This window comes from Pongo abelii, chromosome 18, assembly GCF_028885655.2.
Source record: "Pongo abelii isolate AG06213 chromosome 18, NHGRI_mPonAbe1-v2.0_pri, whole genome shotgun sequence".
Lineage (NCBI taxonomy): Eukaryota > Metazoa > Chordata > Mammalia > Primates > Hominidae > Pongo > Pongo abelii.
In genome coordinates, this window is record NC_072003.2 from 85738601 (window position 1) to 85766341 (window position 27741).

Here is a 27741-nt window from a genome sequence, read left to right on the forward strand (position 1 = left end):
GGCGGAAGCAGGGGCTTGGGGTCTGCTGTCAAACTTCGGCTCTCCCTTCTGGCTACGGAAGGGCTTGCTGGGGTTTGCTGGGTTATCTGGGAAGGGACTGCACGGGTTGCCTAACAAAATAAGGACACCCAGGTACATTTGAATTTCAGTAATAAATGATTTTTTACAATAGCATGAAACATACTTTTATAAATGTGGTGTGTTGTTTATCTAAAATTCAAATGTACCTGGGCATTCTTTATTTTTATTTGCTGAATCTGACAACTCACACAGCATCAAAAAATTGGCACAGGGTAGGCTCACAGCAAAGCATTTCCTTCATGATGTTTGTCCATTAAACAGATACTTTTTGTGAGCCTACTAGGCACTAGGCCCTGGGGACACAGCAGGGAATACGAAGGTATCAGTTTCTTATGGCTGCCCTAACAAATTCCCACAAATCTAGAGGCAGAAACAACACACATTTATTAGTTTACAGTTCTGGAGGTCAGAAGTCCAGCACAGGCCTCACTGGGCTAAAATTAGGGTGTTGACAGGGCTAGTTCCTTCTGGTGGCCCCAAGGCAGTGTCTATTCCTTGTCTTTTCCAGAGACTACCACGTTCCTTGGTTTGTAGCACCTTAATCTTCAAAGCCAGCAGTTGCATTTTGAGTCCTTCTCATGACACCATGGCTGGTTCTCTTTTGTCTCATTCAGGATCATCTCCCTACTTTAAGGTCAGCTGATTAGCAACCTTCACTCCACCTGCCACCTTAATCGCCCTTTGCCATGTAACCTAGTGGAATCCCAGGTTCCAGGGATTAGGATGCAGATGTCTTGGATGGCATCATCTGCTAGCACAGGTCCCTTTTCCCACCTCCTGTCCATGCCCAGCCCCTCTCCCAACCCAGAGGAACGAGGCATCAGCTTGGCTTCTGGGCCTGGAGAGAAGTCCTCGAGTGATGGCAATGGTGACAGCCACGATAGCAATGACAGCAGCAGTCACAATGATGGACTGCATGGCTCTCCAAGCATAGACGCTTCTGTGAGTGTTTCTTTCTTTCACCACCCAGTGATCCTGTGACTTGCTGGGTTCATACAGCCCGAGTGAGTGGGGATGTAATGGTGCATTACCAGGCTCAGAATCCCAAGCTTTCCCTCTACACCGCAGTCCACAGGACCACGAGTTTCCTCGGGGCAGGGACGGTGCTCATCTTTGTGAGTAGAGAGGCTGCTTCAGCCAAGAGCAATGATCTGGACTCAGAGCTCAGGGCCAGCTCCTGCTGGATGTATACCCCGGGGGACAAGGGGTGGGGGGTTCGTTATCCTTCAACCAGGGGTCGATAGCCCACCTTGCGGGGTTGTTGTGAGGATTAAATGAGGTTTTCTAGGGGTTTCCTGAGACATTGAGAGCCTCAGCAAACGGGAGTCAGGATTAAGACTCTGCACCCAGTCTTCCCCATGGGTCTGTGGGGCACGATCCTTGTGGTGTGTGCTGTGCTGTTGGAGGGATTGAGTGCACCGAGCAAAGATCATCCACTCTCCAGCCTGAGTGCTTAATTCCATGCAACAAAGCTTTCTGTGCTCCTACTGTGTGCCAGGCTCTGGGTGAAGGGCTGAGGACTCGAAGATGACTTAGGTTCAAGGCTTTGCCCTTTTATCTATGCAAGTTACAGATAAAGTCAGATTGTCTCCAAATAATTTGATAAGGTCATCATTATTATTATAAATAAAAAGAGTAATAACAGCTAATATGTTGAGAATTTGTACGTGACAGTCACTATCCTAAGCAATTTTCCTGGACTACCGCATTTCCTTATAGGGACCCATGTGGGAGGTACTATTCTTATCCCTGTTTTACAGATAAGCAGGAAATTGTTGTTCTGCATGGTTACCTAGATTGTTCCAGGTCAAATGGCTAGAAAGTAACGGAATCAACATTTGAACCCAAGACCAGGAGTAAAAAGGGCTTGCAAGAGGAAACATAATCGGGGGTGCAGTTCCTACGGGACACGAACTGTCTGCTGAAGCTGAATATGAGCACAGCCTCCCACCTGGAGATTCCACATTTAGGCACAATTGCAAGAAAAATGTGTACACGTCCACAAAAGGAACATCACCAGAGCATTCGGGCAGCACTGTTTGTAACAGCCAATGACCAGAACTCCTTAAATGCTTTTCAACAGTAGGATGGATCAATGAATTATGGGATAGGTATACAGAGGAATATTATGGAAAAATGAAAATGCACAAATCTTGCCACACACAACAGCAAGGGTGCGCCTCCCTAATATAACACTTAGCAAAGGAATCCAGGCACCGAAGGGTATGCCCTGTGTGACACCCTCTAAAATGCTCACAACCAGGTGCACAGGTCTCCATTTGCAGGGGCGTCAAGCTGGGCTGGAGCCGCTTTCCCCTGCTTGGTCCCAGGTTGGAGTTGGCGGAAAGAGGAAAGTGAGCGGGATCTGGAAGTTGGAAGTGGAGCAGCTGCCACGACCCCCGAAAGTCCTTGTGGCTGTCCTGGGGAGAGACAGGCAAGGAGGTGCTGATTGATGACAACCTGTTCTTGTTCTCCCTGTCTCCTTCCCAACTGCAAGCCTCACTGACCACCAGTGACCCAGGGACCACCAGTCACAGAAGCAGCTGTGCCCCACAGACCCCTCCACTGCCTCCCGTCCCCATTCCCCACGTGCCAGCCGGCTTTCTGGATTTCCCTGCAAGCTGCACTCACTGATGTTTCTGGAAGCCTCCCTGGGGAGGAACTTGCTTCTGAACCCCCTCAGTTCCTCCCACAATTGCGGCGGGTCTAAATCCCTGTCATAAATCTGTTATTCTACACCACGCATAGTAGTTCTGCCTCCCTGGTTGGCCGGGGCCTGATAAGCGTTATCAGGAGGCGGGAATGGCAGCCAGGAGGGGCACGGGAGCTTCTGGGCTGAGGGGCTGGCTCCAGGGCAGGGATGATTTCACAAAAATTCACTAAGCTGCATGCCTGTGATTTGCATGCTTGTCTGTATTTTTGTTGTATTTCAACACGCAATCTTTAAAGGGTGTTTTAAAGGGTGTTTTGCTATCATAGTCACTTTTATCATGATGCATATTAAGTTCCCAAAACAGAGGCGGAAGGCACAGAAAACGGTTTCACTTGATGAGTCTGCCAGACCCCTGGGCTGGGATGAGCAGGGCAGGGAACGCCTTATCTTCTGTGAATTCCCAGGGCCTGGCTGCCCCCAACCCAGGGTGGGGCTCAGTGAAGGCCACTGTGAGGAGGCTGGGTGCACACAGCGGGGAACCGGTACAGAGGGGGCCTGGGACAGAGGGGGCCTGGGAGGAGGGAGGACGGGGATGGGAAAGGCATGGTTCCCATCTCTTCGGGAGGAGAGCCTTGAGTGGCTTGTCCTTTACATTTTAAGAGTCTCTTATCTCAGAGGACATTGCCCAGAGCAAGGAACGGCACTCAGAAACTCATAAACCGCTTTCCCACCAGCTCTTCCAGGGACCCTGAGAAAGACCCTCACTTTGGGATTGATGGGAGGAGACCAGGGGGATTCTCCGGACTCTGGCTCTCCTGGGTCTGAGTGAAATTTCAGCCTCTGGGGTCTCAGCTTCCTGCTAAGAAATGGCTTTTGTTTCTTCAACAGTTACTGAAAGACGATTGCTGTGGGTTAGGGGCTGTTCTTTCTCGGCCAAAATGGACAAACCTGTATCTCCCAAGGATCCCTGTCTAGGAAGGAATACAAAATAAGTTTCTCTGCAAATTACATATATAAGTTTTTATGTAATTAACATACATAGGTTAGATTTTATATATAATTAATATGTAATTACATATCTATACATATATTTGCATACTTTGTATATTTATTTTTTACCACCTTCTCCTCTACTTTCTGTCTAGGCCCTGGGGCCACCCTCTGTCACCTGGGTCATCACAGTAGCCCAGAACGCACCTCCCTGCTAGCACCTGGCCTACCACTGGTCAGTTCTAACACAGCAGCCAATGTGATTCTTTAACACCTGAGTTGGGTCGCATCTCAGCCCTGCTCCGAACCCTCCAACAGCTTCCAACTCAGCCAGGTGTAATCTGAGGCTCATAACAGGGCCCAGGGCCTCCCCGAGCCAATACCACATGCCCCTCCCCCCGCTCCCTCCACTCCAGCCTCCTGCCTGCCCCTGGATGCCCCCTGCACCTCTGGCCACGGCACCATCTCTGCACTGGCTCCTCTTGTCTCTGCAGGAGTGCAGAGATCTGGGGATCCAATAGTGGCCACCCCTCCCTCCCTTCAGGCCCTACATAAACAGCATCACGCAGCACCTGAAGTCTCCAGCCTGTTTCCCTGCCTTATTTTCCTTTGCAGGACTTGACACCTGCAGGCCCAGGGCCTCATGGATTGTGGGTCCTCCCGCACTGAAACGGAAGCTTCCTGAGGACAGGGTCTTTGCTGGCTTCTCCCGCATAGAGACCAGGGCCTGGAATGCACTGTAGCTGCTAAAGAAATATTTGCTGGCCTAATGAATGAATGAATGAATGATTCATCCTTGCCCCGCCCCTTGCTCCCTCCACCCACCCTCCCCGGCCTCTGGGCCAGTGGCTGCCATTTCCGATGAATGTGAATAGATGGTCTCCTGGGAGCTGCCTTTTCCTGCTAGACTTCCAAGGGCCTGTGTTCCCGAGACAAAAGGGCCTCTGGCCCACTTGCCATCCCTCCCAGCACACAGGCTTATGAAGGGCGAACACCCTGGGACCTGGTGGCTGTTAAAGCCTTTATCACCCTGTCCTCATAAACCTCTACTCTGAAACCAGCCAACCCCCTCATCTTTGCAAAGCTTTTCAGGGAAGGGTGGATGGCAGTGAGTTGTCTGCAAACTTTGAGTAGGATCTGAGCTCAGGGTCCCTCCCTCCCGGTCCCCTTCTGCTCTGCGGTCTCCCTCTTTCTCTCCCTTCCCCTCCTCTGCCTGTCTCCCACCCCTTTTCATCTTCTGTCTGCTTCCTCCTGTGGGGACAGCAGAACCTATTCCAGGCTCTGCTGGGCTGGAAGCCCTCAACCTCCGTGGGGAGCCTGGGCCCCCAAGCCACAGGGAACAGCAACAGGGGAGTCAGCCTCCCCATCCCCACACAGAGAGGGCTCAGCCCCTTCATCCCCACGCAGAGAGGGCTCAGCCTACTCATCCCCACATAGAGAGGGCTCGGCCTCCTCATCCCCACGCAGAGGGGGCTCGGCCTCCTCATCCCCACGCAGAGGGGGCTCGGCCTCCTCATCCCCACGCAGAGGGGGCTCGGCCTCCTCATCCCCACGCAGAGGGGGTTCAGCCTGGGCTGCAGGAAGCAAACCCCTGACCCACTGCAGGCTGAGCCCAGACACTGAAGGTTGTGCGGGCCTCAAGGCCGGGTTGGGAGATTCAGGGGGTGACGCCCGGGGGCTCATTTCCTGAGCCAGGAGGTGCAGGAGGGGGGAGTGGGGCACAGCGCTGCCCAGCAGAGGCTGAGCCGCACCTGAGAGGGGAGGACGCTTCCGCTCTTCAGGCCTCCCGGATCCGCCAGGGCCCCTGCTGCTCCCACTTCCGCCACCCAGGAGGGACAGGCCGCCATCTTGAGTTTCCCTCCAGCCTGGCCTGGGGACGACTCTTCTTCAGTGCCTTCTTCTCCACCGATTCCTCGCATATTAAGATTCCAGAAGGTTCTGATCTCTTGGTGCTTCAGTGTAAACGAGTATGTTTGGGGATAGCTGTGGGAAGTCAGAACTGAGAAAGGAGAAACACTCAGCTCCCCACACACGTTTGTCCCAGGAAACAGTAGCCCTCCCTCCCAGCCCACCTGGCCTGTGGGGATCCACTCATTCTTTCACAGATATCCAGGACTGGGCTAGGGAGGCTGGCGGTGGCAGGAGGCTGCTCTCCAGCTCGCTGGCTGCCCTGTGGAAGTCCTTTCTCCTCAGATTCTGATCTAGGGACGGCCCATAAGCTCCTGGCGAGGATGAATTGAGTTCAGTGATGTCAAGCTTGGCACAGTGCCTGTCCACAATGAGCCCAATAATTGTTAGCTATTGTCACCTCGACGGTGCCGCTCACCTGGATGCCACTTACCTGGGTGATACCACTTACCTGGACACCACTCACCTGGCTGTCACTCACCTGGGTGCCACCACCTGGACACCACTTACCTGGATGCCACTCACCTGGACACCACTCACCTGGGTGATGCCACTCACCTGGACACCACTCACCTGGGTGATGCCACTTACCTGGACACCACTCACCTGGATGCCACTCACCTGGACACCATTCACCTGGCTGTCACTCACCTGGGCACCACTCACCTGGGTGCCACCACCTGGACCCCACTTACCCGGATGTGACTCACTTGGGTGCCACTCAACTGGGTGCCACTCATGGGTGTTATGCACCTGGACAATGCTAGTCACGTGGATGCCACTCGCCTGGGTGTCACTCACCTGAATGCTACTCACCTGGGTGCCATTTACCTGGATGATATCACTCACCTGGATGTCACTCACCCAGGTGCCACTTACCTGGATGATATCACTCGCCTGGATGCCACTCACCCAGGTGTCACCTGGATAATGCCACTCACCTGAATGCCACTCACCTGGGTGCCACTCACCTGGAAGCTACTCACCTGGATGATGCCACTCACACAGATGCCACTCACCTGAATGTCACTCACCTAGGTGTCACTCACCTGGATGCTATTCACCTGGGTGCCACTCACCTGGGTGCCACCCACCTGAACACCACTCATCTGGGTGTGTGAGAACAGTAGAAGTTCCTGGAACATAGTTGGCATTCATCCTTCCCAATGCTTGCTGCAGACGAGGAAGCCATGATGTTTGCTCTTCCATTCCCTCCCTCCTCTGAGCCCCACTCCTCCCTTACCCCCATCTCCTTTCCCCTTACCTCATACACAGCCAGCCCTTACATGGTTATTTCTTCATGTCATCTGCCACCTCTGGGCAGCCAGGCTCCCCCAGACTCAAGCCCTGCAAAGAGAGGGTAGGGTCTGAACCACCTCACCTGGCACAGCCCACCTGTCCCAGCATGGGCTTCAGACACCAGACTTCATGGGACCCACAGCTCCGTCTGCCCCTCTGGCATTCAGCTCCCAAGAGGTGGCAGCGCTCCTACTTATACACCAGGTGCCCTTTCCCACATGCCAATGGGCAGTGCTTGGAACCGCTCAGCAGGGAGGCTGCTGGCTGTCCCGAGGCTTCCAACCCTCCAGACATTCTTCCTGAGCTTGCCCAGGTGGGTTTTAGGTGGGAGTCCATTCATTCATTCATTTAATGATGATGAATATTCTCTACTATAATGAGGAGAGTGAAAATACAGAGCTGAGGACGAACAGACAAAAACAAAAAACCCAAAATAGTTGCTCTGGAGAGTGAGTGGCACTGGGCATGGGGAGGAGTAAAGCAGGAAGCCGGTGTTTTCATTTTCTTCCCAACTTTTAGGTTCAGAGGGTGCATGTGCAGGTTTGTTATGTGGGTGAATCGCATGTCGCAAGGGGCTGGTGTGTGATTATTTCATCACCCAGGTACCTGCTAGGCAGTGTGTCCATCCTCATCCTCCTCCTACCCTCCACCCTTGAGTAGGCCCAGTGTCTGTTGTTCCCCTCTATGGGTCCATGTGTTCTCATCATTAACTCCCACTTATGAATGAGAACATGCCATATTTAAAAAGGACATGATCTCATTCTTTTTATGGCGACATAGTATTCCATGGTGCGTGTATACCACATTTTCTTTAGTCTACTGTCAATAGGCATTTGGGTTGATTCCATGTCTTTGTTATTGTCAGCAGTGCCACGATGAACGCACAGATGCATGTGTATCTATTCCTTTCTGTCTATACCCAGTGATGGAATTGCTGGGTCACATGAAAGTTCTAAGTTCTCTGAGAAATCTCCAAACTGCTTTCCACAGCGGCTGCACTAAGTTACATTCCCATCAACAGTGTTTTCCATGAAAGGCTGTTGAGGATTATTTGATCTTTCTTAACCACATGCATTTTTAGATCACAAAAAAGAATAACACAAATGGGAGTACGCCACTCCCCACTGAATCCCCTCCAATGACACTGGGGCTCCCAGAGCAGATCTCCGGTCCTCACTATGGACTCTGAGCAATGCTGGCCTGGCCCCACCTCCCTCTCCAGCCTTTGCTGCAGCCACACTCCACTTGAAGGCCTGCCACAGGGCCTTCGCACATGCTGTTCCCTCCCAGGTGCTCTTTTCCCAGCTATCATTGTGGTCAGCTTCTCACCTTCAGGTCTCAGATTAAACTTCATCAGACCTTCCAATTCTAATGATCTGTTTGTGTGGTCATTTGACCATTTCCCCAGTAGACTCTAAGCTTCCGGAGGGCAGGGCCATGTCTGCTCACCCACAGGTGGATACCTGCCCCCAGCACTGCCCTGGCTCATGTGGAGTTTCCGCATTTTTTTGGACATAACAAACAATGTAGTAGTGATCTAGCCCCTGGGACAAGACGTTTAGAAGCTTCTCTCCCATGCAGCGCTGTTGCCTTCCCATTAGCCAAGATGTCGGCACAATCACTGTCCTGTTTCTTAGGCCTCACCAGGGAAGTCTCTGCGCAGTGATGTGGGATCAGGGAACTTGGCCTGAGCACAGGCTTGAACAGATGTGAGGGAAAGGGAGAAAAAGTGTCTCCCGCAAAACATCTCCCTAATATCCTGACACAGGGGCTTAAATTCCACCATAAAAATCACTCCTCGGGACTCTGGAAAGGCACCCGTGGAAGACAAATGAGATTGAAGGAGATAATGCCTATGGCAGTGAAATGCAGGGCGGGAAAAAAAAAAAGCAAGGTCTGGAATGTTCTTGCAGTGGAGCGGTGGTTTCGCCCCATCCATCTGGTATCATCGCAGACCTGGTTTCTGTGGGGCTCCTACCTGCCCCCAGGCTGGGTTCTCCCATTCGGGAGAGCGGCGCGCCCTCGTCCTCACCACCAGGGGGCGCAGGGGAGCCCCATCTCAGCACCTGCAGAGTGCACAGGTTGGGGGCATAAGCCCAGCTCCCACTTGGATTTCATCCCCGACACCTGGAAAACTTAAGGAAACTTTAAACACACACACACACACACACACACACACACACACACACACACACACACACACACACACACACACACACACACACACACACACACACACACACACACACACACACACACACACACCCCCTGCAGATTCTTTAACCCCCGTCCCAGAGAATCTGATATGGAGTGGACCGTGGGAATTTAGTGGTTTTGTTGGTTTTTTAAACAAGTGCCTTGATTGAAACTGATGTAGCCAGGTCCGTGAACCGTGCGTGAGTTCACTACAAACCGACTTTGCCCTAAAACCGCACAAAGGAAATTAGCCACCGTCATCCCTGATCATGAGGGGAACGAGAACAAAGGAAAAAGGAACCTAGATGAGTCATTCTTTTCTCTAATTTTCCAGTGGCCATGCCCCCAAGTTCCCCGGCCACTGTGGACACACAGGGAGGGCGGGCGCCAGCACGGAGGAGCCAGGGCTTAGTTGTCCTGCTGTGATGAGAACAGGCAATGTGAGGTTAACAAAGGTAAAGAGGCTGGAGGGAAAGAAGTCGTTAGTGCTGTCTGTGGATGACCAAGACCCACATTTTAATTTTTTCACTTTTTCTGTGTTGGTTTCTTAACTCAGGTGCAGACGGCGAACAAATTGCAGCCCTCGCTGCTGGTGCACCATTTTCATCCCTGGCCCGACGGAGCCCTTCTCTCGTTTTATTTCTCCAGTCCCCCTCCTGAGGGTTTCCTACTCCCATTCCTTCTCTCCACGTGGGCAACGGTTCCAACGGGTCTAAAGTGTGTTCTTAGTGTGGAAATAATTTGCACAAATGGTCTTGTGTTAAATATTTCATTCTATTTTTCTCCCCTCCCCACCCCACCCCTCAGCAAGGTATTAAGACCCACCCACTGTATTGGGTCCATATGCACTGTCCCTAGCTGGCACCTCTCATTCCATGGGGGGCGCCCCACGCTGTACTGTCCGCTGTCCCAGTGGTGAGTTCCTCAGCTCTCACCATCATAAACGACACCATGAGGGACATGGTGGCACGTGTCCCTTATGGATGTGTGAGAATTCCCCTAGCTGCTCCCCCAGGATGGGATGGGACTGGGCTGTAGGGTGTGTGAACACTCACCTGATTAACTACAACTAGTCAGACTTTTATGCCCTAATTGTAAGAGAAAAAATTAATTTAGTAAATGCAAGTATCCCATGAGACAAATGCTGTTGGGCCCCAAAGGGCAGCACAGAGGCTTCAAAACTGGACACAATCCCTTCTGACTATTCCTTTCTGTTCATGTGGGAAATAGAGAGCACCGTTCTTGTCCTTCACACTTCAGTTTCTGCTCAAATGTCTAAAATCAAAGTGAAGAAACCTTCTCTGTGAGCAAATATGGAAGAGGATTTGGGGATCCCCAGGGGGTGAGCTGGAACCACGGCAGTGGCCTCATCTGGGAGCTTACTGGAAATCCACAACCCAGATTCCAATCAATCAGAAACTGCAGGGGTGGGGCCCGGAAGTCCATGTTTGAACAAGTCTCCAGGGTACTCAGACATGTTGAAGTTTGGCGATAAATAAGGGCAACCCTAGTTGATATCTAGGTAGGAGATATACATCAGGGGTGTCCTCTTTTGGCTTCTCTGGCTGGGCCACATTGAAAGGAGAATAATTGTCTTGGGCCATACATAAAATACACTAACACTCACCGTAGCTGATGAGCTAAAAAAAGAAAATGACAAAAAATTTCATAATGTTTTAAGAAAGTTTAGGAATTTCTGTTGGGCCATATTCAAAGCTCTCCTTGGCCACATGTGGCCCTAGAGCCTTGGGTTGGACAAGCTTGATATAGGTGGATCAATAGATACAGATTGACTGATTGAATGAAGCTGGTTTTTGGCAAATCGTGGAACACAGAAGCACAGCTTGAAATTCCCCTCAGAGAGCATTTGGTGGTCTGAACCCCAGAATCTTCCTGGAAAAGAAGCCAGGAGTACTTAGCAGATGGGACTGAGCTACCAACCGTCTGCTTCAAACAGAAGATCTCAACTGTTTTCTATTGTACAAATGACACATCTTGGGAAGGTTTCCATAGAAAATAAAGTCCCAGGATGAGATGAACTGAAAACTCCTAACCCATTCCAGTCTCTCCTCATTTTACAGACAAGGAAACTAAAGCCCAGAGAGACGAACTGCTTCCCTGAAGGTCACACAGCTATTCCTGGCAGGGGCAGGCAGACCAAGTTCATCCGCACCCAGGGCTTCCTGTGTGTGCTGCACCAGCCCTACGTGAGTATAAGAAGGTTCTGGATGGGCTCTCGGAGCCCTCAAGACAATCCCATGCCAGGCAGCCCGATTTGAGCCCCTCAAGGACCCGGAGTGAGCTTGCTGGGGCCTGCTCAGTCCTCCCCACTTTGCAGCCCACCCCCCATCAGAAACACGGAAAGCCAAGCTGGCACACAGCTGGCGGCTTCAGGTTCCCGGCCAAGTTCATTTTGACATTACAAGACAAAAAGCACAAGCATGTTCCGATGGGACTGGCCGTTACTGCAGTGCCATTCAACAGGGTTTACGATTTTCCTGGAGCCTCTCGGCCGGGTGATGCCAGAGAGTAAGCCAGAAAAAGAAAATTCCTAGGTGACGTAAATGCAGTCACGACGCTTGCGAGGGGCATGCACTTTTCCTGCCCCGGGAAGGGGTGGGGTGCGGGGAACGGAGCCATTTTAGATCCAAATAGAGAAAGAGAAAACGAAAAACAAAAACAAAACAAAAAACCCTGTGCTGTGTATTCATTTCATCGCATAAGATCCTTGTGCGCTCACTGGCTTTGTTTTCCAACCAAATGCCTTTAACTTAATAAATGCTCTGGGCAATTAGCAGACAGGGGGCCCCCCATGAAATCATCAGAGCTGAGATCACTCGAGAGGGTATCAGAGAGTCAGGACATTAATTGCATTATTTTATTTCCAGATAAAAGTTATTTTGGTGGAGCCGGGCTTGCCAGAGAAGAAGCTGATAAGATCAGATGCCGTCTCTCACTGCCAGATATCCTATTAGGGGTCTCAGCAGACGGGGGATTGGGTGACAGTCCAGATCTTCATGGACAGCAGAGGTTTGTTTCAGGCCAGAGGAAAAGCCCAGGGTGCCTGAGGAGTCCCCTTATGCCATGAAAAAGCGAAGTAGGCTGTGCAGGCCCTCTGGGGGCTTTAGATAAAGCTTCTGATGGCCCTAGCTACAGCAATGGCTTTCACAGGAAAGAAAAAAAAAATCCTTTTCTCTTTCTTTTTCAAGAGAGGGACTCTTGGTTCCTTAGTAAACATAGATGCTGGACTCGGTGCGCAGCCTAAGGTCTCTCTCTCGGCAGTGGCCCAAAACACTCTCCCAAGCAAAAGGGAAAAGAAGACAGAGGGGGGTTGGGGATTATGTCAGGTAGTGAGCTGTTTCCTGGAGAAGCCTGCGTCTGGTTCCAGAGGGAAGTGAGTTTCTAAGTCAAGGCATCTGTAGGAATTTTGCCCATCAGCCATGACACCAGCACTGCTGTTGGAGGGATGAACAGCTCATGGACAAAGTCCTGTCTCCTCTCTCCCCTTCCCCGTGTCTGTGCAATATCATTAGAATTGGCAGACCCTTATTAAAAACAGTTGGCCACTGAGAGGCTATATCCAGTGTGAGACAGAAGCCCAGATGGTAGGTGGTCTTACTTTCAGGGTGGGGTGTTCCAGATGGTAACAGCCTCGAGGGTGGGAGGACCATGCTGCCTCTTTCTCGGCATCCGTAGGTGGTTCCTGCCTCCTTCCCTTTGACAGGTGTGTGGGAAGGATTGAGTGTGAAGGGATGCTCACAAGCACTGAGAAGATGACCTGGCTCTTGTGAAATGACAGAGGTGGCCTGGGAGGTGTCCCGGACCCTGGATTTAATGTGCAACACATGGTTCAGTGGGTCCCAATGTTGGGACTGTAGAGAATGTACCAGAAGCCTCACAAATATTCAAGGAGTTGTGATTACTAGGACGGGGCTGAGTTAGGTCTATCTAGTACTTTGTAATTTTAAAGACCTGGTCAACCAATATTACAATATAAACAGGATCACATGGAATACCCTTCTACTTCAAACAACTCCAGAGGCATTCTGCTGTGGATAATAGAAGCTGATTCTCTTTCTCTCTCCTCCTCCTCCTCTTCCACCTCCCTCATAAAGCATCCCCCAGCAATAACAGGGTACCATCATAATGATGATTATATTTAACTATGTGAGTGCCTACTCTTTGCTAACCAAACTAAATTATTAGTTGCATCATTTCATCTCAACTTCACATAGTTATTATATTTTTTCCTTTTTCCTTTTATTGTGGCAAAGTATAGTTAATGTAAACCTTGCCATTTTAACTTTTTTAAAGTGAATATTTCAGTGGCATTGGGTCCATTCGCGTTATCGCACCACATCGTCACCGTCCAATTTCAAAACTGTTTCCATCCTGCAGAACTGGCACCTAGTAGTCATTACACGACTCCCTCCTGCAGCCACGCTGGGAGCTGACCCTCTCCACCCATGCTTCATGTACTCAGGCACTCATCCAGGGATCATCCTGTACCTCAGACTCCACCAAGAACCGTCCAGCCCCAGGGCCTTTGCAAGCGCTGGTTACACTGCCTGGAATGCCCTCTCCCAGCTCACCATGTGACTGGCTCTTTCTCATTCATTGGTCTCAGCCCAGTGGCCTCCTTCTCGTCAGAGAAGCCGCCCCTGCCTGCCCTGGCTGGCCGGCCCCTCCCCCACAATGACTCTATGACATCATCGTGTTCCTTCTCCTCGGAGCCCTCAGACCCTCTGAAATCCTCTGGTCTGTGTTTTGTTTCCTCCGTCTCTATCTCTCTCCCCACTAGAAGGCAGGTCTCAGGAGGGCAAGGACCCGGCCTGTCCAGCTCCCAGCCGTAGCCCCAGGGCCGGGTGTGCAGTAGATGCTCAACAAGCCTTCTTTCCTCCCACCAGCCTCTCCTCCACAAGGGGAGACAGGACTTGGGGGTATTTTTGGGGGTCTAAACAACGCAAAGGAAAGAGACGCTGAAGTGGGTGAGCTGGCCTCACATTGCACTTCCTGCTGGAGTTCAAAGTCAGCCCTGCCCCTGGAACTGCCATGGCCAGTTTAGATTGTTCCAGAATCCCCCTGCAGGCCGTTCAAAAGGCTCCCAGCTGCTATCAGGAAATAGCTCAGGAAGGTCCCTGTTAAACACCACCCCCATCCCTGTAACCCTGGGCAGCCCCCCGCCACCTGCTATTTTCTATCTCTGAGAATTTGCTGACATTAGGCAAGTCATGTCCATGGAATTATACGATGTTTGTCGTTTTATGAGTGGTTTGTTTCACTCGGCACCATATCCTCAAGGCTCACTCATGTCATAGCAGGTGTCAGAACTTCCTTCCTTTTTAAGGCTGAATAATATTCCACTGTATGGATGGACCACGTTTTGTTTATCCATTCTCCTGTCAATGAACATTTTCGTTGCTCTCAGCATTTGGCTGTTAGGAATAGCGCTCTGAGGACATTTGTGCACACGTGTTTGCATGGATTTGATTGTTTTTCCTTTTCTTGCCTGTTCTTGGGTGTCATGGCCAAGAAGCCACTGCCAAGTTCAACATTGTGAAGCTTTCCCCCTATGTTTTCTTCTAAGAGTTTTGTAGTTTTTTTACATTTAGTTATTATGGTAATGCCTTTGATCCTTTTTGAGTTAACTTTTTGTATCTGGTGTAAGATAAGGGCTCAACTTCATTCTTCTTCATGTGGTATTCAGTTTTCCAAATACCATTTGTTGAAGAGACTGCCCTCTCCCCACTGAAGGGTCTTGGCTCAAGACACTTGAATGTCAAATAAGTCAAAGGGCTTCTTTCTGGGCTCTGTGTTCTGTACCATTGGTCTGTCTGTCTGTATGTATGTAGGTCAGGACCACAGTGTTTTGATTGTCATAGTTTTCTAGTAACTTTTGAAATCAGAAAGTGTATGACTTCCAACTTCCTGGTTTGTATTTTTACATTTTATATTTTGTCCCCATTTTACAGATGAGACAATGGAAGCTCAGAGAGGGGAACTGACTTCTGAGGTCACAGAACAAGCAAGGGTGGGACAGGATTTGAACCCAGGCTTGTTTGACCACAGCCCCTTTCAACAAACATTTCTGTCTCAGCTTGGATCACAGAGCAATAAAGTTACAGCCCTTCCCAGCCGCCTTCCTGTCCTGCTGATGAATTCAGCTGGGGTGGCAGCCTCGACACATCTCAAAGGCTCTGATACATTTTGGCTCTGTCCCCACCCAAATTTCATCTTGAATTGTAATAATCCCCACAGTCAAGGGCAGGGCCAAGTGGAGACCGTTGAATCATGGAGGTGCTTTCCCCCATGCTGTTCTCGTGGTAGTGAGTAAGTCTCACGTGATCTGATGGTTTTATAAATGGGAATTCCCTGGCACAAGCTCTCCTGCCTGCCACCGTGTAAGACCTGCCTTTGCTTCTCCTTTGTCTTCTGCCATGAGTGTGAGGCCTTCCCAGCCATGTGGAACTGTGAATCCGTTAAACCTCTTTCTTTATAAATTCCCCATTCTCAGGTATGTCTTTATTAGTAGCGTGAGAACAGATGAGGCTCACTGGACTAGCTGGTGGGGGAGGAGAAAGCAGCCCGTGTTCCCTCTCTCAAGCAGGACCATTTTGTTTTCCTCAGTTTCCCTCTTCCACTTCCACTTGGGGACCCCCACAGCCATGGCCAGAGAGAGGGAGCTTGGGGTCCCAGTGCCTTGTACAAACTCACTCTGCCCCTCACTGCCCTTGGGGTCCCCACTCTGTGGGGTCAGGGACCGGGGTCCACAAGGAACTGCTTGTCGCCATCTTCCCACCCCCTACCCCAAAGGGGCTTGAGCATGTTCCCAGGCTCGCTTTCCCCACTGAAGGAAGGGTGACTGTGTGAGTCCTTCCACTTCATCACCGTCTCTATTTCCTTATATGTTCAGCAAAGACTTGACTGAAGTCACGGGTCTCATCATTCCTTTCCTAAGCTTTCTTCAAACAGCATGATGCGTGGACGAGAACACATGTGCTCTGTAGAAGGTGGGGCCACAAAGCCCTGCCGACCGACCTTTCCTGCTTTCTGCCTCTAAGGTGCAACCCTGAAAGCACCTGCTGGAACCTCTGGGGCTCAGGGAGTGCAGCCTGGAAGCAGCAGGATATTCCCCAGGGCTGCAGTCCACCTCGGAAGCTGCTCACCACAGGTGTCTGCTTACACTTCGATTCAGATCACATAAAATAAAATGCAGCTCTTAGACTTCTGAGCCACCCTTCAAGAGCACAGCCACTCGTGGCTAATGGCTGCTGACTGGAACCCTGGATGGCCCAATCTAGAACTTTTCATCACCCCAGAGCATCCTGGGCAGTGCTTCTCCCGGGGAGCCCTGCAGGCAGTGACCTCCGGCTCTGAGCCTGATCCCGCATGAGCAGGAAGAAGACAGCCCAGGGAGGCTGCTCACAGCCGCAAGCTCATTTCTCATGGGAAATCACAAATGGGAGATGCCAAGAAATTAGAATAGAGGATGCTCCAGAGCAGACGCTCCTGTTTACAGGTACCTGGTTCTAGACAATCACGCATGAAAGGAAAATGGTGATATCTAAGAAACAGAGGAACCCATGGGCTTAACCAATGAGGTCGTAAGGAGCTCTATGATGGGAGTGTCACAGAGGTCTCACACGTTTAGGTGGGTGGAGAGTTTCAGAGCATGACTGGTTGATAATAACTGGTAGGCACTGTTGGCAGATGGCGACCATGCCAGGCATATAGCAGGGTGCTGCATCTTCTCTAATTCTCACTGCGGCCAATGAGTTTAGAGATTTTCACTCCCATTTTAGAGATCAGCTGAGACACAGAGAGGCCAAGCAGCTTCCTCAGTCAGAAAAGGGGCAGAGCCAGGGTTCACCCCCTCGCAGAGCCGTGCACCAGTTCTGCAGAGCCCAGGACGGGGTGAGGCCAGTCGTGAAAAACAGAGAAAGGCCTAAAGAAAGAGGAGGACAGAAAAAGGGCCCGTGTTGGACAGAGAAGGAGTGATTATTGAGGCGTGAAGTTCAGGCTCATGGAGGGCACTGGCCTGTTGTCTGCAGTGGCATTGAGAGCACTTGTTGGTCCTTCCACCACCATGTATAGCTGGTGCCCTTGGAGATTCCATCTGCTCTTTCCTATGGGGTCTGTGGGGTTGGACGTAGGGAGCCCATTTCATGGACCTGAACACTGAGTATCAGAGGGAAGGGTTTGCCAGGGGTCAGCCTCTGTATCCTCTCTCCCCACGCTACATCTGAGATTGACCCAGAGGGGGCCTAGGGAAACACCCGGTTGTTGAGAGCAGCAGATCTCAGACTTCGGCTTGCATGAGGGTTCCCTGGAGGGTCTGTGACAGGGCCGGGGTGGGGCTGAGAATGTGCATTTCTAACGCGCAAACTCTTTTCATCCTGCAGAGCTGAAACTCAGTACTCATTAAACAACTCCCTCCTGCAGCCACGCTGGGAGCTGACACTCTCCACACATGCTTCATGCACCCAGTCGCTCATCCAGGGATCATCCTGTACCTCAAATACCCCTAAGAACTGTCAAGCCCCAGGACCTTTGCACATGCTGGATGTACTGCCTGTGATGCCCTCTTCTGGCTCACTACGTGGCTGGCTCCGTCTCATTCATTGGTCTCAGCTCAGTGGCCTCCTCATCAGAAGGACTGTCCCTGCCTGCCCTGGCTGGCCCACCCCCTCCCCCACAATGACTCTGTGATGTCACTGTGTTCCTTCTCCTTGGAGCCCTCAGGGCTCTGGAATCCTCTGGTCTGCACCCAGGTGGCACTGCTGCTGCTGCTGGTCCAGATACCACCTTTTGAGAACCACTGGTTTAAGGAACATGCCTCTCCCTGCTCATTCAGTTGAGGCCTCTCCTCAAGAAGATGTCTTTGCATTTGCTGTTTTTGGGTTGCTTTGTTTTGTGTTGCCGTAAAGATGTGAGATGCTGTCCTGGGACTCCAGGCTGATTTCTGACACCAGCATGTCTGCATTTTTGCAGAAGACCAGAGAATTCTGGGGTTCGAAGCTATGAGGTTTTGGGGTTTCTCTGAGGCAGTGGTGGGAGGAAGACCTCTCCCCTGAGCCCTCTCTCCTCTGCCAACCAGGAAGCTCAGAATTCCACAGCCTCCCCGACTCCCACCTCAGCGGGCACCAAGATTGCTGTAATTAGGCACTTGCAGATCTTGCAGGAGGTCAACTGATCCTGAATCTCGCTCCTTTTGACCTGGAGTATTTTGTAGGCTCTTTCTTATCGACAAGCTATATATCCCAGGGAAACTCTCTCCTCTCTCCCTGGTCCATGGTGAAAACGCCTTTGAGGGCTTTGCATCATTTCACTGTTCCCAAACTGTCTACATTTAAAAGTTTCTCCAAAGATTTTCCTTCGTAAACGATCATCAGAAGCACATCAAAAACCCTGAGCACTCTCCCCTCTGCCCCGCTCCCTGTTAGCTGATTTTATAACCCTCCTCCTCAGCGTAAACAGAGCTGATCACTTTATACCCTTTGTATATTGTTTCTTAATATGAATGAAGTGAAACAGCTAACCAGTAGTCGTTCAAATTATTGCCTAACATAAACTGACAAGGAGCGTTGAAGTGTTTAGCCTCAGAAACTGTGAACGTGGTCACAGCTTAGTAATTAACTCACATTTACTTAACCCCAACATTCATTTTGTTATTATTATTATTTTTAATCAAGGAAACAAGGTTCATTCCGTGGGATAAGGATTGGATCTGATCTGCGGCCATTTATTTTCTATGCAACCTACCCCTGCCCTCGCTGCCGACGCTGCCTCAATCAGCTTCCCAGGGACAAACGTGAAATCAAGCCCACCAGCTCCAAGACAAACACAATCTCAGGGACTGGGCCCCAAAGCCACGATGGGCAGGGATTGCTCCCAGACGAGGGAATGCTTTCAAAAGAAACAGAGAGTTTTTACCTTTTTGCCAACAATTCTGTGGGCAACATTTGTTTTCTATTTTCCTTTTTTCTCCCACTAAATCACTTTTATAAACTCCTCAAAAGTTTCAGTTTATTCAGTGACAATTAGTTTATGGCATTTCTGAAGTGGATTTAGATTCGAGTGATAAAATTACAAGCCAAAATTGCAACCATAATGGAAAATCCTGGTTCATGTTTGGCCTTTGAGACCACAACTGAGAGATTACGGGTGGACGCCAGCGAGCAGGGGGCAGCCGTCACTGAGCGTTCCCTTCTCCACGGAGCAGGGTCCCCATCTGCCACCTCCTGGGGTGATGGCGGGACAGGAGGTATGGACGTGGCAGAACACGTGGCAGGACAGGTGGAAAAAGAACACAGGCTGGTTGGCAGGTTCACATCTTCTCGCCCTGAGACATGTTCTTTCTGTCCTCAATTTCAGAACCAGCACTTTCCTGAATTCCAGGCCAGCTGATTGCATCTCAGTTTCTTAGTGTTTAACGGAGACCTTCCTGAGCTATTTCCTGATAGCAGCTGGGAGCCTTTTGAACAGCCTGCAGCGGGATTCTGGAACAATCTAAACTGGCCATGGCAGTTCCAGGGGCAGGGCTGACTTTGAACTCCAGCAGGAAGTGCAGTGCGAGGCCAGCTCACCCACTTCAGCGTCTCTTTCCTTTGGGTCGTTTAGACCCCAACAACACCCCCAAGTCCTGTCGCCCCTGCGGGAAGGAGAGGCTGGTGGGAGGAAAGAAGGCTTGTTGAGCATCTACTGCACGTCCAGCCCTGGGGCTACGGCTGGGAGCTGGACAGGCTGGGTCCTTGCCCTCCTGGGGGCCTGCCTTCTAGTGGGGAGAGAGATAGAGACGGAGGAAACAAAACACAGACCAGAGGATTTCAGAGGGTCTGAGGGCTCCGAGGAGAAGGAACACGATGATGTCATAGAGTCATTGTGGGGGAGGGGCCGGCCAGCCAGGGCAGGCAGGGGCGGCCTCTCTGACGAGAAGGAGGCCACTGGGCTGAGGCCAATGAATGAGAAAGAGCCAGTCACATGGTGAGCTGGGAGAGGGCATTCCAGGCAGTGTGACCAGCGCTTGCAAAGGCCCTGGGGCTGGACAGTGGAGTCTGAGGTACAGGATGATCCCTGGATGAGTGCCTGAGTACATGAAGCACGGGTGGAGAAGGTCAGCTCCCAGCGTGGCTGCAGGAGGCATCCTCTTCCTTTATCCCCTCTCCACCTGCCGCCTGTTACTCCTCCTTCCTCCCCCGCCACATGGCAGGTCCCTGACCATCTCAGCTGCATCCTCTTCTCATCCCACAAGCTCTCCCCAAAAGACCCCACTCCTCCCCACCTTCAACCATCTCTGGCAGGGAGGAGGGGGAACTGAGAGGCTACTTTCTGACCCAGGACCCTGAGCCTGTGTACAGAAAGAGCACAAGCTGGGTGAGCTGCTTGCCAAGGAGTGGCATCTGCCCCCATCAGTGGACACAAAAAGCCCCAGGGGTTAAGTGGCCATGGCTGCCCTCATGGCTGCACCGGGAGATGACCGTGTTCCCACTCTCAGTCCTGCCGAGGTGCCTGACACCCCTGCATCCAGGAGCTGGGGAGTCTAAGAGCTTGTAAAAAGTGTACAAGTGCCAGATGCTTGTTGTGCACAAATCTAAACGCAGAAAAGCACTGAAAGAAGAATCCAGAAAACCACAGTTCCCATTTTGATATCGGAGCGAACAAAGGCAGATCCCAAGCTCTTTCTCTTCCCTAGATCAATACAGACAGACAGACAGGTGGATAGATAGATAGATAGATAGATAGATAGATAGATAGATATAGATCATTGAAAGACAAATAGAGATGGATGATAGATACATGCTTACAGATGCACACACACACGTTAAATGGTGTAAAAATGGAATCACTCTGTAGGCTGTTTTACCACCTACTTTACTAAATTAATGAGTTACTGAGTATAATTTAATTTTATATACTAATTGGAAACTGTGTCATTAGGTTTTTAAGTCTATGGCATCACTTTCACTTGTATTTTTCTATTGATTTCTTTTCTTTTCTTTCTTTTTTTTTTTTTTTTTGAGACAGAGTCTCACTCTCACCCAGGCTGGAGTACCGTGGCACGATCTTAGCTCATTGCAACCATCACCTCCCGGGTTCAAGTGATTATCCTGCCTCAGCCTCCCAAATAGCTGGGATTACAGGTGCCCACCACCATGCCTGGCTAATTTTTTGTATTTTTACTAGAGATGGGTTTTTACCATGTTGTCCAGGCTGGTCTCAAACTCCTGGCCTCAAGTGATCCACCCGCCTTGGGCTTCCAAAGTGCTGGGATTACAGGAGCGAGCCACCGTGCCCAGCCCTATTGATTTTGAAATTGTAAAGAGAGTCGTGCTCTCTATGAATTCACACAGTAGGCGGGTGAGTCAAGTGAGCAGGGAGGCACACTCGGCATCACTCATCCCCAGCTGCACCCTGCTTGCTCAACAGTGCCTGTGTGTACTGCCTTGCCTACTGTTTTATTCATACGGAAAGACACCCGTATGGTATTTATTTGAACAGAAATGGTGTCACATCATGCATGTATTTCCTGCAACTTCCTTTTTCCCTTGCCGAGTCCTGCATGAACATCTTTTCTGTCAGCTCATGTAGATCTTCCCAGCCTTTTACCTGATTCCCAAACCATTCTTACTCCCTAAGAATTCGCCTCCACAAACCTCTTATGAGAACACCAGCCAGTGGCTGAGGGCCCTTCCTAGTACAGTGTAACCTCACCTTAACTGGATTCCAGCTGCAAGGACCCTGTTTCCAAATAAAGTCACATTCACAGAGACTTGGGGTTGGGGGACACAGTTAAATCCCTAGCAGCATCTGAGTTTGGGGTTCTTCCAGGAGCAGGCAAGAATTCAAGCACAAGTCGTTTATTCGGGAGGTGCAGGGGACACCCCAGGGGACTGGGGTGTGAGCATAGAGATGAAGACAGCCCCACACGCAGAGTGTTCTTCATGCGGCTGCCCCACTGGGTGATGAGAGCTCCCTCCTGCAGGGAAATGGGAAAATGGTGCAAAGCCCATGCCTTGAAATTCTCTGCCCAAGGGGCGAGGGAGCAGGAGTGCTCGCAGGCCACCTCCCGAGAGCTGTGTGCTCCTCTCCACATGAGGCCTGAGAATTATATGCTCCTCACAGCATGAGGCCTGCCACACTGGGTGTTGGCACAGCAGCCTGGTGTGGTTTGGGGAAAAGCCCTCAAACCCAGACGTGCAAATCACAGTCACTGGAAATTGGCTAGAGCCTGGCACTCAATGAATAGCCAGGCAACAGCAACATCAGCCTCCTGATAGAAATGCAGAGTCCCAGGCCCCACCCCAGACCTGCAGAATCAGAATCTGCATTTCAGTGACATCTCCATCCTGGGTGTGCATATGGCAGCTTGAGAAGCACTGAGCCGGCATCCACTGGGAAGGCCAAGTAAGGGGTGCGGACACGGTAGGTACACTCAGAGCTGGCACTCTAGCCAGACCTCCAGGCCCCCAGTACTCCCCACCCAACTACTCTCCTTCAGATGCAGTGGCCAGGAAAGCCCTCCAGCAGAACAGAGTCAGGATGGCACTAACCCACCAGGAAGGCAGACTTCGTGGTTGAAAGGATTGCCCGGTAAAGAACAAAGAAGGATGAGACTAAAGCAAGGTAGTCCATGGTTCCCCAGAGTCAGAGGCAGGAGCACTGGGGGCCCAGAGCACACAGGCCAGAGTGGACCAGGGTTCTGCTTGCATCATGGTCAGGACCCTGCATATAGCACGGCCACTGGTTCAGAGTCAGCAGCGGCCAGCCTTCTTGAAGAACAGCTGCTCATTTCTGCACTCACCACAGCTTTCTGGAGGTCTCCCAGCCCTGCTGATAGAGAAACAACAGGCCTGTTTCCTGTTCAGTCCCAACAGGCATGCACAGTCCCAAGAAAGACCTGTCCTGGAGCCAGTGACCACAAGGAGCCAAGGAACAGCCCTGCTCATCTTGTCTCCTCCCAGTGTCTACCTTGACCATGATTCCATTCCTATCCACTGTCCAAGTGATCAGTCAGGCTACACACTCTGCCGGGAACTGGGGAGCAATTGAAGTTTATTGAGCAGGGGAAGCACTCTGAGGAAAGTGCGCTAGGCTGCAAGAGTTGGCAACCAGGATGGTTGGGAGTGGGAGACAGCAGAGCACAATCATAGAACTGCTTATCTGGGAAAGCGTCCCATCATTTTCTGTAAGTATTCCTCAAGCCCTGGCTTAGGAAAACAGGCAGAAAGATCTCCCTCTAGCCACATGAAATGCCAGGCATTTCTTAAAGCCCGGGGCAATTTTCCATTGAAAAGCAAGCTGGCCTTTAATGACAGGAAAAATAGCTCAGTTTATCATGTTCCATCCATATCATGTTACATTATCAGGTCACAACTCCACTTCTCAAATAGTATGTGCCTACGCATTATGTGTGTCAGGGGCTGCCCTCACGGGGAATGCTGGACAAGACATAGTCCCTTCCCCCACAGAGCTCATAGTCTAGAGAAGGATCCGGACAAGTCCCCAGGCACACACAAGGCATGTAATTAAGGAAATCATGAGGACAGGGAGCTATGGGCACACCGAGGACTGGAGGGCTCCAGCCCAGACTGAAAGGATCAGGGAAGGCAACATTCAAGTGGGCAAGACCTGAGAGACCAGCAGGCATTGACTCAGCTAAAGAAGAGGGAGGAGAGAGTTCCAGGCAGCCAGGCAGCACACACCAAGGTCCTGAGGGTGCGGGTGCATCTGAAGAAATTCAACAAGAGATTCCTTGTTGATGACTGAGGGTGGAAATGCTGGGGTGGTGGAGGAGACTAATGAGATGAGCACATCCATAAAATATGCATGCAGTGGGATTTCATTTTGTAAACTCACAATTGCATTCACACATACACAGAGAGAAACAGCAGAAGAAAAAATACCAGAATGCTCAAAGATGCTCTCTGGGTAATGCAGCTACAAATGACTTGGTCTTCTTCATTCTATTCTATAATAATCAAATTTCCTACAATAAAAATTGTAGCAGTTACCTATGGCTCATAAAATGCTGCACAAGAAACAACCACAATATCTTAGCAGCATGCTAATCCAGGTTGGGCTCAGCTGGTATGGCTCATCCTGCCCCTGGGGTCAGTTGGCTAACCTGGGCATGTTCCTCTCATGGCAATAGCAGAGGCACACGGGAGCAGCATGCAAGGCCCCTTAAGTCCTCGGCTGGGAACCAGCATGCCACTGCTTCTACTGCATTCTATTGAACAAAGCAAGTCACATGATGAGCTCAAAGTTAAGAGGCGGGGAAATACATTCTGTCCTTGTGGTGCTGGGGAACTGCAATGTCTTATGACAAAGGTGACAAAAGTAGTGGATCTGGGGAGTGGTGAGGAATTTCAGCCAATGTTGTAGTCAACATGAGCATTGCAGGAATGTTATTGGAGAGGAAGAGGGAGGAGGAGGTGTGGGAACTGGAAATCAAGCTCCTGCCAATGCCCTCAAAAGGTAGGTGAAATACAGTAGTGTGTTGAGTCAGACATGTTAACCACCCAGGATGAAGAAGGCACATCTAGATCCACATCCTAAAAGCTCAGGGTCATGGGAGGACAAGGCAGAGAGAAACCAAAACCCAGCTCTCCATTTGGGGAGAACTGGACATCACTGTTGCCTCAGTTTACCCATCTCTGAAATGGGGATGGAAGAGCCTCTGACATCCTATTTGTGAGTGCTCAGAATAGCACCTGGCATACAACACACACAACGCAAGTCATTTTTAAATATAAATAAAGCACACACGGGACAGTAGGCTTCTTCAGTCTCTCCCTTCGAATTGGCACTGTCTGCAGAGGGATGGTAGCCCCCACTCAGCCTGCAGCCCTCCGCACGCCCCTTTACCTAGTGTCTTGCACACTGCTTCTCTTTTTCTATGAAATAAATACAACACTTCCCTCCGGCAAAAGAGAAATAAAAGCAGTTCCTTAATGCATAAGAAGAAAGTATGGAAGAAATTCCAGTTTGATGGTCTACAGGTATGTTTGTTTGGACTGGCGCATATAAATCAGTGCCTGGCTTACATCAGATTATCACAGCGGAGTGGGCTCTGGGCTGATTGCACCTTTACAATCTGTTTACGAGGAGGGCTGAAGTGAAGCGTTCTGGAAGAGGCTGATGCATAAGCCTTTAAAAGTTTTCATAATTGCTCAGCTTGGACCGTTCTGCTCTGGGAGACACAGCCCCATGAAGCAACTGAGGGATGTTCAAAATTGCTCAGCTTGGACCGTTCTGCACTAGGAGACACAGCCCCATGGAGCAACTGAGAGATGTGATCCCTTCCTCCCACTCCAGCCACCCCTGAGCCCTGAATGCTGTCCCAACACCACCCAGGGATGGTGCCTGGGAACACTGGAGGATCTTTCCCTCTACTGCTTTTCCCTGAGGATATATGAATGTGTCTGGGAGTTTACAAGACACACTTATATGCGCACTCATCTTAAGTGTCCTGGTTACCTCTTATGTCTCAGTCCCCTCCCCATACAGCATTCCAGAAGGTACTTCTTTCTTTGCTGCATCCTCAGGACCTTTGCACATGCTGTTGCTTCTGCCCGGAGCACAGTCCACCTTTCACAGCCTAGGAGATGGACAGAAGCTGAGCTTGTTCCTGCCCATCTCCCAGGCTGAATGTTGTCTTCCTTGATGCTGAGATGGGGGCTAGTGTGGGCTGCATCGTGCCCCTCTAACATTTATAGGTTGAAATCTTAGCCCCCAGCAGCTCAGAACATGGCCTTATTTGGAAATAGGGTCATTGCAGATGTAATGTTGGGTGAAGAGGAGGTTGCACTAGAGTATGGTGGTCTGTAATCTAATCTGACTGTGTCCTTATAGAAAGGGGAGATTTGGATGCAGACATGCACACACCCTGCTGACACCTGGATCTGGAACTTCTGGCCTCCAGGATGTGAGACAATGAATTCCTGTTGTTGAACCTGCCCAGTCGGTGGCACTTTGTTAAGGCAGCTCTAGGAAACAAGCACAGAGGCCCTCCTGGGTGCCCTCTCCCTTCCTTGCACCAGCTTGGGAGCCCGCTCCTCATGGACAGGCATCAGCCTCCATTGGCACCTGAGAGTCAGAAGAAGTGGCTGGAATGGTGGATGGAAGACAAACCTGAGGGCATGCTGCATGCCAGAGCATAGGAGGGAGCTAGGGGTGTTCCCAGGAAGAAATGGTCTGGGCTTAGAAGTAATCCTGTGTAAGCGTGTAGATGTGCGCCTAGAGTGTTTCTCAAGGCTCGATTATGAAGATCAGGGGTCTCACACTCAAATCTCCATGGACAAATAACTTGGGTTGGAATATGTTTGCCTGAAGGAAATGTATTCAATCGGGGACTGATTAGTGAGAATGGTTATGTGTGAAAGTGCACTCACCGAGTTCTCAGACTCAATTATATAGAACAGGGTCTCAGCGTCATACAGGGACCAAGGGCAGCTGAGGTCAATGGGGGGAAAGAGCCCCTTCTTGGCTCTGGGGCATTTTGGGAGTAAAGTCCAGTGTGGCTGGATTTTCTGGTGTTTCAAAACATACAAACAAACAACAACAACAACAACAATAAAAAACAAAACTGGGTATCTAGACTTTTAGGTGCAATTTTCATATTTTTGAATATTGACACTTAATTTTTAAAAATGAATCACAGCGCTGTGTGGAGCAGTGAAAGCACAGGTTTGTGACCTCTAGAAGGGCAGCAAGGTTCAGCTGAGTGGTTTCTGGGGCCACCCTGGCTCTGGGATGCCCCCAGAGCTCAGTAACATGCAGATACCACTGCACACACATTGAGAGGTTCTCTATTTACAAGGGATACCTGTGGTATCAGCTTCTCTCTCCACTGGGGTTTCATGCTCTGCAGTGGTAATCACTGTATCTTTTTTTCTTTTCTTTTCTCTCTTGGTCTCCCTCTCTCTTTTTCTCTCCCTTCTCGCTCATGTATTTGCAGGGAGTAATGAAGCTCTGGAGACAGTCAGAGCAGAGCCCTCAAAAATGTGGGGCTCAGAGCCAGGGTGCCAGTCATTGCGCTCTCAGGGATGACTGAGTGTCTCAGGGATGACTGAGGGAGAAGGAGGGAGATCATTTAAGCCCTTCTTCTGGGCTTTTAGTTCTTTTTATTCGTAATTCTTAAGTCATGTGATATACACGCAGAAAAGTGCATATATGATAAGCTCAATGCATTTATACAAACTGAACACACTTGTGAAGCCAGTGCCCAGACCAGGAAACAGAACGTGACCAGCATCCTAGGAGATGTGCACATCAGCCCACCTGATTCATGCAGCGCTGACTACACAGGGCGTTTCTCCCACTTCACAGATGAAGAAACTGAGGCTCGGAGCAGGGAAGGATCTTCCTTTGAGCCCCTTCTCGCCATTACCTACCCTCGAAGAAAAAGCACAACCCGACCTCTAACACCATCAACCAGCTTTGCCTGTTTTGTAATTTAAATAAATGGACTCACACGATATGGGATCTCTTGTGTCTGGCTTCTTTCCTGCAACCTGATGTTTAAGGGACTCATTCCCATTGCACGCAGGTGTAGACCATTTGTTCTTCATGCTAACGCAATCCGTTTGCATGAACATATGATTTATCTGCTC

The 27741-nt window shown here is 50.4% G+C and overlaps 1 protein-coding gene and 1 long non-coding RNA gene across 26 annotated transcripts; one reads left to right on the forward strand and one right to left on the reverse strand.

Annotated features, from left to right (window-relative positions):
* Positions 1–441: 441 nt before the first annotated feature.
* On the reverse strand, positions 442–17812 carry LOC129050860 (uncharacterized). 22 transcript variants are annotated; one of them, XM_054534248.1, is made up of 8 exons: positions 17676–17812; positions 6897–6979; positions 6727–6805; positions 5797–5946; positions 5476–5707; positions 3683–3705; positions 3500–3593; positions 450–2501 (listed from the first exon to the last, which is right to left on the reverse strand). In XM_054534248.1, the coding sequence occupies exons 4-8, from the start codon at positions 5817–5819 to the stop codon at positions 2208–2210; spliced, it is 666 nt and encodes a 221-aa protein (XP_054390223.1). In that variant the 5' UTR covers positions 5820–5946; positions 6727–6805; positions 6897–6979; positions 17676–17812; the 3' UTR covers positions 450–2207. The 22 variants fall into 22 exon arrangements, 21 of the variants coding, with proteins under 21 accessions (XP_054390226.1, XP_054390224.1, XP_054390227.1 ...); XM_054534233.1 differs by lacking the exon at positions 6727–6805 and adding an exon at positions 8910–8997 and having other exon boundaries at positions 17676–17809; XM_054534240.2 differs by lacking the exon at positions 6727–6805 and adding an exon at positions 8910–8997 and having other exon boundaries at positions 3500–3590; positions 17676–17780.
* LOC129050861 (uncharacterized) lies at positions 15888–27612 on the forward strand. 4 transcript variants are annotated; one of them, XR_008514734.1, is made up of 4 exons: positions 16086–16646; positions 17530–20186; positions 22993–23312; positions 23596–27606. It is a non-coding gene; the product is annotated as an uncharacterized LOC129050861 (long non-coding RNA). The 4 variants fall into 4 exon arrangements; XR_008514733.1 differs by lacking the exon at positions 22993–23312 and having other exon boundaries at positions 16513–16646; positions 17530–18137; positions 18820–20186; positions 27458–27602; XR_010137802.1 differs by lacking the exon at positions 22993–23312 and having other exon boundaries at positions 15888–16646; positions 18820–20186; positions 27458–27602.
* Positions 27613–27741: the final 129 nt, after the last annotated feature.

What these genes read in the sequence shown, in the direction of transcription:
- LOC129050860 (XM_054534234.1), bottom strand. An exon ending in GAAGCGTCCTCCCCTCTCAG is followed by an intron (nt 3,706 to 5,475) that starts GTGCGGCTCAGC and finishes ATTCCTTCCTAG; the next exon opens with ACAGGGATCCTTGGGAGATA. An exon ending in GGGATCCTTGGGAGATACAG is followed by an intron (nt 3,594 to 3,682) that starts GTTTGTCCATTT and finishes GCCATTTCTTAG; the next exon opens with CAGGAAGCTGAGACCCCAGA.